Raw genomic sequence first — 11,810 nt, forward strand, 5'->3', positions numbered from 1 at the left:
CAGTTGTAAGGCTGGTCAGTTGTAGGGCTGGTCAGTTGTAGGGCTGGTCAGTTGTAGGGTCGGTCAGTTGTAGGGTCGGTCAGTTGTAGGGTCGGTCAGTTGTAGGGTTGGTCAGTTGTAGGGTTGGTCAGTTGTAGGGTCGTCAGTGTTATCTCTAACACAAAGTTGTACAGTATTGAACTTGTTGCTTACTATAAACAGTTAATAAAGTAATAGTAGAAGTAAATTGCTTTCTTATCCATCACTACTATTTTTCACAACTACTGTGGTGTGTATTTGGGTAATCGCTGTGCATGTTTGGGGGCAAATATTGCAAACTACTGAAAGAATTCCCTCGTTCAAAATCGCTGAAAGTTTTTATAGATAAATACATGTTTCAACAAAATTAGTATTCAGATGGTATATGTTTTCTTCTACATAGAAGGATATTGTATCAGTGAAGGCTCATACTGTTTATATGTAGACCTTTATAGTGATATTGTATGTAGGTATGCTGTAAAGTTTACCAAAAATATAATGCAATAAATGAAACAAAAACAGGATTGTGGATGAAAACAGGGCACGGTGTGGATGGCACCGACGGGACAGTATGCCTGAGCAGCACAGTTGTGGCCCTCTGTCGTGGCATGGCAGATGGGTATAGGAATGGGATCTTTGTACTCCCTCCCGCGGAAACAGCAGGCAGGAAGATTTGGACTGCCGCTGTAGTAGAAGCAGCAGCCAAGAACCAAGAAGGCAAGAGGCTACAGAAATAGCTTTTTCATATACTTATCATTGTTGCCCCTTATCACAGCTGCCGCTTGACTATGTTGGAGATGCGGCGGTTAAGTTACGTGCACTTGGTCTTGATGGCGCGAATGTTGTTGGCTCAGTGCCATTCGAGCCACGGTGGCAGCTAGACAGCTCAGGGGGATGTATAAAAGGGTCCTGATACACACTATCAAATAAGTGCTTGGAGGGGACCCGACACAGGTCGATGGAGCCGAGGTGCAATATTATATACGACCTGCATGGGCCCCTCTCCTCGATCAGCTTCTCAATCCGACCCTTAAGGTCCTGCCATCTAAGGCCTCCCTTGGCCGACCACACTACACCCCCATCCAGGCCCAGGTTGCTGCGCTGAGGCCAGAGGTAGCTGTGCAGTCTGGCAGCGTAGCTGGACCCGATTATCCAGGCTGGGCCTTTAACCCACAAAGCAGTGATGTTAGTATTACCTAAGTAGTGGAGGTATTCGGATATAAGTTTTGAATGCAGCTGATGTCCACCGCCCCAACTGCTGCATCTGCTGTGGCAGGATACCCTGTAAGGTAGCTGTTGTCACTGTCTGATACAGAAGGAACGTGAAGAATAAAGATTAGCATTTATATCATCTTTTGTTGCCATTAATGTTATTCTCAGCACGGTCTGAAATTGAAATTTGTTAAAGGTGAAGAGTTTGCATGTAAGAATAAATATCCACTTGTTGCTGGCCGAACTGTCAAGTAAGATGCCAGGGCATAGTGTGGACTGTTGAGTGGCCTGTAAAGAAATGCGAGTGCTGTGGCCTTGCTGTTCCGTCTTCGATGATCTTAGGACAACCTCAATGTAAGATAGATTGCTGGCAAAGGACAGGACAAATGCCCTTTGTGTTGTGTCTGTTGCTGAGCGAGCCACTACTTCACTCACCCTGCAAAAGCCAAAGAAGATTACCAGGTATGCCGAAGAGAAAGGTGATGCTTCATAAGAATTGCTACATACCGTGGGGAGAAGCTGCACGAAATAATTCCACTGTGATAGGTTGTCTTGCGTCAGCGCGTAGAGAGACCCTGGACATCCCGGCAATGGCCTTCGGCACTAGAAAATGGTTACACATGCCCTGCAAAGAATTTTGCCTCTGCACTGATGCCAAGGCTGAGACATAAGAGCGTGCTGTACAGGGTGACCTACCTGACAAGGAGAGGTGTGCAATGAAATGGAGTAAGTGGTCTAACTGTACCAGCCAGATGTCGGGCAGGGGGTACACTGCCCTGAAGAGTTGTAGCGATTTAACCACTGCATCATTAGTCCTCCATGTATTGGGGGCCACTGAGCCGGCCACTAAATTGCTAACTTCTGTAGTCAGACGAGCAAAATGTCTGGCAGGATCTGGGTTGCCTTCTGGTCTGCTTGAGAAGCCGCTGCTCGAAACTGGGCCCACTGAAATCTCGAAAGAGTATGTTGTTTTTTAAACATAAAAGTACCATTTGCCTTAGCAGTTTCATGACCCATTGACCCTTGGTGATGTGTTTATTGATGATACTCACCACTGGCTGGTTGTCGCAGAATATTAATACCCTTTTGTTGACTAAGCTGCGGCCCCAGATTCTTATGGCTATTGAGAAAAGCTCCAATAATGTAATGTCTTTGACCCACCCCTGCTGTATCCATTGCTCCGGCTAACCGCTGTTAGTCCAGTGACCCTGAAAGTATGCTCTGAAGCCTTGGCTGCCCACTGCATCTGTATATAGTTGAAGGTGTGGGGTGGTGATCCTATTCCAGAAATAATGTTGTGCCGTTGTGATTGATAAGGAATTGTAGCCAGAGGTTGAGGACGTCCTGCATGCCTGCTGAAGTGTGGAAATGATGAGGTTTGCCTGCCCCTTTTTGAGCATCTATGAGACGCTGTAGGAATGGGCGGCCCATGGGGATTCCCCTGCATACGAAATTTAGCTTACCTACTATAGATTGCACTGTATGCAGTGTAACCTTCTAGTATTTGTGACAGTTGCTGGACCAATTGAACCACCTTGTCCCTTGGTAGCCTGACTTCACCCTTCAGCATATCTACATGTATGGTCAGGCCGGGGAATGTAAGGCAGGTTGTGAGCGGTACTGTTTTATGGTGTGCAACGGGTACCCTTAACTGATGCAGAAGTTGAAGCGATGTATTGAGGACATATGTGCATGTGCCTACTTTGACTGCTGCTAAGATAAAATCATCCAGATAGTGTGCGATGTTCATGCTATGTGTGAGATCCTAAAGGGAAGGGAAGGCATTTGTCAAAGTAGATTTTTTTTCTGAAAATTCATACCTAACAGTTGAAAATCTGCTGGTGGTACCAGTAAAAGTCGAAAAGCTGACTTGATGTCAAATTTGGATATGTGTGCGCCTTTACCTAGCTTTTGTATCATGCAGACTGCTTGATTGAAACTAGTGTACCGTACTCTGCACTCTGGTATGAAGTCATTAACAGACGAGTCCTACGGATAAGAAAGATGATGAATGAGGCGGACGGCAGCCTCCCCTTGCAGTGTTGCATCAGATTTCTTTGGCACAGAGCCAATTGGGGAAACTATAAGGTTATGAAAAGGTTTGTGAAAGAATGGACCTGCTATGCATTCTAGTTCAATTTCTTTTTGTAGCTTTTCCTTGATATGACAACTTGTGGGAGAGAGTAAACGGAGTTCAGGTTCGAAGCATTGCGTGGTTCTCGGGGACCCCGATACTGTAAGCTACAACCATGACTGAAACCTAGTTTTAGTAATGAGGCCGCTGCTGGATTTATTAACTCGTAACGTTGTAGACATTGTTCTAACCGCGAAAATATTAATTGGGGTTGGTGCCTTACAATGTGTTTTTGATGGGAAGTTTTGCTGGTCGCTTTGGTGCTGGTGCTTACATTGTCTTGGCCTTTTCTCCACGCAAACAAGATGAAGGTCCATGGCCGCCGATGTTGCATGACAGGCATTTGTGCGTGTAATGGCATGACTGACCCTGTCCAATCCTTCGCAACTGAAGTTCTTATAAATTTCAGCTGGTGTTGACAGGCGCTCTATCTGGTTAGAAAACCTTGAGGGTGTAATGTTGTGCTGCCTTTGGTTGGGTAGTATCAGCTGCAGCCATAGCTGCGCATCGATTGCACCCTTGACCAGGAAGGGTTCCCCTCCATTTTTTGGCGAAAATGTACGTTGAATTGTGCCCAACAGTCGCCCCAAAAGCGTGAAGCAGCGCCGCGGATCGTCTCGACGTAGGTGAGCAGCTCCTGCATTTTGTTGATGTGTGTGCTTCGCTCTATGACGATGCTGATGTAACTCCAAGACCCGATATTAAGAGGCTTGGATGGCTGTTGCCTGGGTTTGAAGGTTACCTGGCCTTATGAATCCAGTTCCATGATAAAGTTTGATCCTTCCTGTATTGGCTGTCTATCTAGCAGTTACAGCGTTTTCATGTCAATGAATTCTCCCCAGGGTATTTTTTCCCTATTTGCCTATTTGACGTGAAACCCAATGTTTTTGGCGTTGAAATTTAGCTGTTGATTACTGGCTAAATGGGTTGAAGCGTTCATAATTGGCTGATTAGCAGTTTGAGAAGCTGTGATGGTTGCCTGAGGCTGCGGCAACGTGGCCAGGTGCCCTTGACCAATGGATTGTGCGTTTACCATTGGCTAATTGGCATTTTGATAAGCTGGGTTGAATTGTGTGAGGGGGTTGGCGATAGGTATTTGGTTAACCTGTGAGAGAAGCATTTCAGGCATTATGTTGACATGGTGAACGTTTTCATTAAACGGGTACATACCTTGATTGTTGTCACCCCTGCAATGGGAGTGACGATTGATTGCAAAGGTGAGCCGGATCCCTGAGGTTCCCCTGCCCCGGTGACAGCTGTGGGGCGACTTTGGGGCGCCGTTATTGAGGGAGGAGCTGTTGTTTCGCGAAGAGTCGCGGGGATGGCACCACTCCTGCGAAACTACCAAGGCGCCTTTGTCGGTACAGTAGTTGGGCGAGGAGCCATGGTCAAGGGGATGGCACCAAAACCGCGAAACTCCCTTACCCTCTGCTTAACCGCCTTGGCCTGGCCTCCGACAAGCGTATGATTGAGAGACGCTCTACGCTTGGAAGGTATGGTAGTTGTGCGCGGGAGAGCAAGAGTTTAAGAAAGTTTAAGAAAGAATTTAAAACGATGAGCCGAACAGTTACAGATTAGAAGTTAAACACATTAGTAAACAATGCCAGGAACGATAGAATGTCAGCGATAAAAATGAGAATGCCAAAAGTGATAGTAAGCACGGTACGACGCTTTGGTGAAAGGAAGTGACGTAGGGCAGAGAACGTGACGTAGGACATGTGAATGTAGGGAAGTGACATAATTGCCATTGCTGATAAACACGGAAGTAAATGGGGGATTACATGTTTAAGTTGAATTTTGTCTGTTAAAAGTAGGATTACTTATAGGGGGAACAAATGGTAGAATGTAAGATAAATGCTGCCTATAAACCCATCTAGCGAATTACTGCTAAATGCTAATATGTGAGGGTTTCTTGTTAGGACTAAATCAAGCACAATGAAACAACGTCATCGGACGATTGTAAGCAGCAGAATTGCAGTGGACAGAAGCTGGTATATTCAATTGGTCTTAGAGCACCATCTCTAGAGTTTTGTATCGTTGGCAACAGCACGATACACCATATGACTGATCCAAGTCAGACTGACATTGGTTGCCCAGAGCATTGCAGACCACGTTCGTAAATCAGGTCAAAGACGCAAGTCAGAGGTAATGTTTTGGTGCAAAGACATGGAAATCTACAACGTCATTCTGATCAATAATGCAGATTATGGCCTAACCATCAATGGAGCACTATTTGATTCAGCTCACGTCGTCTTTTGACAGAACAATGCTGAGGTATACAGTACATGCAACAACTGAATTCCTATGGGACCACACTGATCAGGTAGTTATGTGGGCCTCTAAATGGCCAAATTTGAACACCTTAGGGTCAGATCGCTGCGTCCGACAGAGAAATCCTTAACCAACAAGAGCAACAGCTCGCACATGCACAACAAGACGAGTTGGCTAACATTCCCCAACATGACATGTTTGTGTACAGTTAATCAATGAGTTCTATTGGATGAAATTTTGCTTTCCTATTTGCCAAATAGTGATACAAATGTTACCTTGACTCCAGTCCTTGGCCTTTATTTTGAATTGTAACGTGTTTCATCTCAGTGAATACTGTACATCCTCCGCAGTCCCTACTTAAATATTTTAACAATACCATTTTGTGTTGGTTTTGGGATTGTTGACTATTGTGATTATTTTGTGCCATTTAGTTTGTGTGAATAGCAATAACGCATTTGTTCCCACAGGACTATCATACTTTCTTTCGGTTTTAATCGAGGGTATTTTCTTCCTCCAGCAATTACATTTTTCATGAATATTCCTTGTTCAGAGGATATGAGCGACTGTCATCGTCAATATGAGTGAAATTTATGTGTGGCTTCTTCCATGTTCTCAACTGGCAAGACTCATGACCACCCAATAAAGAGAAGTGCAGGCTTCGCAGCATGTTTGCATCACACATGTATCATATTAAAGAAATTATTTTTGTTTATAAATGTGGACAGGTAAAAACTACCAGTTCATATTGTTTGTTATGTTTTACTTTTCAGTAAAGCAAACTTTTTATCATCATTGCATTGTTTCAAAACATTCGATTTTACTCCAGATAACGGTCGACTACGCCTCTGACTAAGCGTATACATGCACGTGCAATAATGCCGGTGCCATCCAGTGAAACACAGGTTTAGTGCTATTATACAGCAATGAAATATTCTGTAGTAATAAATTTTTAGGTTTACAGGTTGGAGAATCACTCCTCACTCTGAGTTTTGCTTATCCAATCTGTCCTACTTCAGGGTTTACAAAACCAAGTCTTGTTATATCCTTACATATTTAATCTTACTCGTGATTGCTTATTTTCCAGATGTTCTACATGAGTGTAATCTTGTTTGGACAGGGAATGGCATTGCAGGCCGGTAAGACAAAAGGACGACATAGATTAAGAATTCCTTTGTTGTATATTTACCAAACAACAAAGGTGTGCACAGTTGAAGCGTTCTAGCCTAAACGCCATACCTGTACACCTACAGCTACGCTAGCTATCCTGCCACACAAACAGCACTCATAAACACTCAAGCTACATCCCATTATTGTGCTGACACCATCACCATCACCATCGCTACCACGTGTGTACACTGTACATAGTTTGTACTCCACTTGTATCAGACCTGCATACAACATGTACCACTCACGTTTCACCTGACCACCACATTTCTACATTTAAGGGCCACAACCCTACCATTTCATAACCTACCTGTAGTAAATCATCTCCATCTATGATGGAAAGTATATATTCAATGATGTCGTGAGTTGGTCCAATTTGTATGCATCTCTAATAGCCTTTTAATAGAGAGCGAGGGCAATCGGGATCGGGACACAGATGGCGACTTACAGCTGAGGACCGAAATCTCTACAGACGGGTGAATGCATCCACCGGTCAGATAATCAGTCTGGGAAAACATGAAACAAATTATGATAAACTCAAACAGTCATGCCAAGGTTTATTATATCTAGAGAGAAAGCGTAATATAACGAAACTGGTAGGGTGAACATCTCAATCTATCTGCATAAATGTGTCTTTGAGACTTGTGCAAGAACAAATGGCCCAAATTGATGCAGACCTTGGACGTCAGTCACAGAGATGTCTCGGTGGTATTGGTATGCAAAAACGATAACAAATTTTCAGAAACGTCCTTCTTTAAGTGCAGCCAGAGTACTGTTTAGGTTAGATGCGACTGCATCTTTGTGACCATCGTGGTAGAGACTACGTAGTTGATCGCAGCCAATGATGTAGCTAAAGTAGAACCTTAAGTGAAGAAAGCAACAAAACCCTTTCCATATCCAATAGAAATCTCTGCAGAAACCAGAGCCGATTGTACAATTCCGACTATACCATGAGCATGTGTTTATGAATCACTATCAATTAGTTATAATACCCCCAGATGTTCAAAAAGGCCAGGGTATCTTGCTCCATGGTGGCACCCATTGCAAGCAGATGCAAAGGCAAGTCATTTGTCCACTTGCGAAAACACGGGATGTGTCCTCCACATGTCCAAAAAGCAATCGGAGATGCCATTATCTTCGATCCATAAAATTGGAACAATGAGGTTCGCTGAATCCACGTTCAGCAAATGTGCTGATAGTCTCACTGGTGTTCTTGGCTTTTTTACCAGAGTTTTTTTGTTTGTTTTTTGTCGTTTTGTCGGAAACTTTAGAGCCCATATTGCTCATGTAAATACTAAGGATGCATCCGGCAAGTTTATGCATTGAGCACATCGCACCAAAGTTCTGCAACACCCACGACATAGTGCAGGTCTATGATGAAAAGGGGCGGTCGGGTAGCCTAGTGGTTAAAGCGTTCGCTCGTCACGCCGAAGACCCGGGTTTGATTCCCGACATGGGTACAATGTGTGAAGCCCATTTCTGGTGTCCCCCGCCGTGATATTGCTGGAATATTGCTAACAGCGGCGCAAAATCAAACTCACTCACTCACTCTATGATGAAAACACCTGTCTGCAAGCCAGCCACACAGGACGGTGCGTTGACTGCTCGTCTATGATGGAAAACGACTAGTAGAAATGAAAACTGCCCAGTCAAAGAGGGAAAATGAACAAAAAAGTAAAAAATCAAATGAATCCTCTTGGTGTATAAACACATCACCACAAGGTGGCGATTAGAAAAAGAATGAGTTGGCTGGGGAAACCACGTCTTCAGCGCGTGTGGGTCAACGGCAAGAAAAGCATGACCATAGTGATCAGTGTTCGAGTGAATTTGTTTTTTTAAGAAGCTGGAAGCCTTTGTTTCCACAAAGTATCGAAAGAAGAAAGAGAAATGCATAGTGTGAGATAGGATAAGTTTAAAGATTATTTTTTTAATGCCCATTATTTCTTAATCCTTTTTAACTCCACTTTAGAAAATGCACTGATCATGACCCCGGTCATAAAAAAAACTCAATTGTTGAATGACGTCAACACTCTTCAGCTATTACGTTGTTTCTAGTGTGACATCATCCATAATTTATGAAACAACAAGATTCGAACGATGTCAACAATGAAGCTCGGATGAAATAAACGATACTCAAGTGATCTTTGCCCTTGTGGTGGTTATTTCTTACCAAATGGGTAATAAAGCAGTCTATTTCCTTTTACAAGAAAATATATTTTGAGGTTAGGCGAAAATTTGTATCTACTATGCAAACTATTTTTGCAACACCAACCCCCAATTCACACCCAACATCGCAACAACCGCAAAGTTACGGCTGAAGACTCACGTTGTTTGTCAGTTGTTTAACTGTTCTCTTAGCAACATTCCATACATATGACAGCAGTCTGCACATAATTGAGTCCAGGTTATGTACCAAGCAACCATGTCACCAAGTCTGACCATCACCAAGTCATTTAGTCACCTTTTACGACCGGCATAGGTTGATGTGGGGCTATATTCTTATCCCAATTCCCACAACTGTGACGACTCAAGACAATTTACATCTTGTGTACATCTTCCAGTGACAGGGTTCTCCACACTGGCATCAATCTTAGTGACGTCAGCGGCAGCTGTTCTCTACACTTCTATTGTGAGTTATTCTTTGGCCATGGTCACTGATCATAAAGTGTATTTGTGATTATTTTAAAACTATTGTTTCTGAAATGAATTTATATTTTGAATCCTCTTTCCGAGGAAACCATTGTAAGTCTTCGAGCTCTGACTGACAATCAATTCAGGACCCCAGCCCCAGAATATCAAATTTGTTGTTTCCCGATTGGTCATTCATTGTTTATTACTTGAGCAATGCTGCTTAATTGATAAATATATTTCGATTTAGTGAAATGTAACTTCGAAATGCACTATTTTCATTTATAAAAGAGCTCTCAATCTGACACTCAATTTCAAGCAATGTCACGTCAGTATAAAACTTTCAAGAGCAACGATCTATTCCATCAGGTCACATTTTATTAGCACCTTTTCCTCGTTCCTTTACTTATAATGGCAGTGACGTGGAATTGGTGAAGTTTTTAAGCATCGCATATTCACTAGTTTCATGTATCCCGAACACATTTCACTTACATTGTTATCTATAATAATATAATCATTACGTCCCCAGGGTGGCCTGAAAGCGGTGATATGGACAGATGTTCTCCAGTACACCCTAATGTGTGCTGGGATACTAGCAGTCACAATAAAGGTGAGAAGTATTCACATATAAGTAGAAATTTCACAAGAAGCAAATGATAACATCAAATATTTCTAGAATCATATAAGGGATAACGTCACATCACGTCACGAAATACGGACGTCGTCGTCAACAAAGTCTTTCATTGTTAGATGTATGACAAATAAATCCCTACAATATCCAAAATTCTACTGTGATGTTGTTTAGGGTGGTGGGATAGGTTCATGGTTATTGCATTGGCAAGTGACACTAAAGGCGCGGGTGCCCCCCAAACCCAACCAAAGTCATAATATTGCTTTACTGGAATGTTTCCTTTATTAATTTGAATTGTATTCAAATCTTAAATGAAATGAAACAGGGCACCATTGACGTAGGAGGAGTGCAGGAGATATGGAGCAGGATGAGGTCTGGAGGAAGACTTACTTTAAAGTGAGTACTGGTTTTGTCATAAGCGAAAAGGGATGGAGGATTGGAGTGCATCTGTTGCAGGGTTGTTGGAGGGAGATAAGCCTTCTACTAGATGAACTGCTGTACATGTATTCACAAGCAGCAAGTAATTGAAGCGCTAGTAAAATGTCGACTGCTGTCATGACAAGATTTTAATAACCGTCATTGGTGGCGAGTGATCATTCGATATATACTCTTCAAAAAAAGAAACTTGACACTAACTTTCAAAATGTAATATAATGCGGTTGTTTCAAAATAGCACACAGAAACCATAATTGAAACACTGTTTGAAGATCAATGTACACAATGTTCAAAACATTAATCGTGTCACCTAGACAGACACGTACACGATACAGTTAATGTCACAGGGGTACAGAAAATGCCAGTATCGGTTGTGTCCACCACGTGCATCAATCACCGCTTGACACCGACGACCCATAGATGCCATCAAGTTGTCAATAACACGCTGTTGGATGTGCTGCCATTCATGCTGAAGTGCATCAAGAAGCGCCGGAAGTGTTTGGGGCGGTGGATTCCTTCTGCGAACGCGTCGATCCAACTCGTCCCACAGATGCTCAATCGGGGACAAATCTGGTGACCGGGCTGGCAAAGGTAATGTCTGGATGTTGTTGTGCTGTAAGAAGTCCTGACAAACACGTGCACTATGCGGTCGAGCGTTGTCCTGCTGGAACTGTCCGCCTTGAACGTTGACGTGAGGAAGAACGTAAGGCTGTAGGATCAAGTCTCTGTAACGCACAACTGTCAATGCACCTGCCACATGCACGAGAGGCGTCCTACCACCGTGATGAATTCCGGCCCATACCATGACACTCCCGCCGCCAAATGGGACAACCTGCTGCACACAGTTGGGGGCGTAACGTTCACCCCGACGTCTGTAGACACGTGCGCGCCCATCAGCACGTGTGAGAAGGAAACGGGACTCGTCAGTAAACAGTACATTTTTCCACCTTGCACGGATTTTTATACCCATTCAGCAGGGGGGCCTGCATGCGTAAATGCAGGATCCTGTGCTTCACGTTTTTTACAGGCGGTTGCGTTTGGATGAAGCTGTAAAATTGATCCCCAAATGCTACGTTTATGTGCTTTGCATGTGTTTTCGCGAATTATAGACACATCATCTTTCTGTTTGACTTATTTGGTTCTCATTTAATGTAAATATTTTAGATATTTGGCAAAAAGTAGTTTTACATCTGTCAAGTTTCTTTTTTTTTGAAGAGTATATATCTGAACACGCCGTTTTCCTGCCAGCTTCCAACACTATCGTACATTCAAGAACGAAGACAAACCTACATAGTCTGAACATTCATGGGTGTACTT

General features: G+C 43.3%; 1 protein-coding gene across 1 annotated transcript in view; it reads left to right on the top strand.

The window, feature by feature from the left end:
* LOC124114351 (sodium-coupled monocarboxylate transporter 1-like) overlaps positions 1-11,810 on the top strand; it is a 53,823-nt gene that overhangs the window by 31,417 nt on the left and 10,596 nt on the right. The window contains exons 4-7 of the mRNA XM_046474866.2: positions 6,720-6,771; positions 9,361-9,428; positions 9,957-10,037; positions 10,384-10,454. Coding sequence (XP_046330822.2) covers positions 6,720-6,771; positions 9,361-9,428; positions 9,957-10,037; positions 10,384-10,454 — 272 coding nt within the window. The remainder of the gene's footprint in view (positions 1-6,719; positions 6,772-9,360; positions 9,429-9,956; positions 10,038-10,383; positions 10,455-11,810) is intronic.

This window comes from Haliotis rufescens, unplaced genomic scaffold, assembly GCF_023055435.1.
Source record: "Haliotis rufescens isolate VD_foot unplaced genomic scaffold, xgHalRufe1.0.p SCAF_2, whole genome shotgun sequence".
NCBI lineage: Eukaryota > Metazoa > Mollusca > Gastropoda > Lepetellida > Haliotidae > Haliotis > Haliotis rufescens.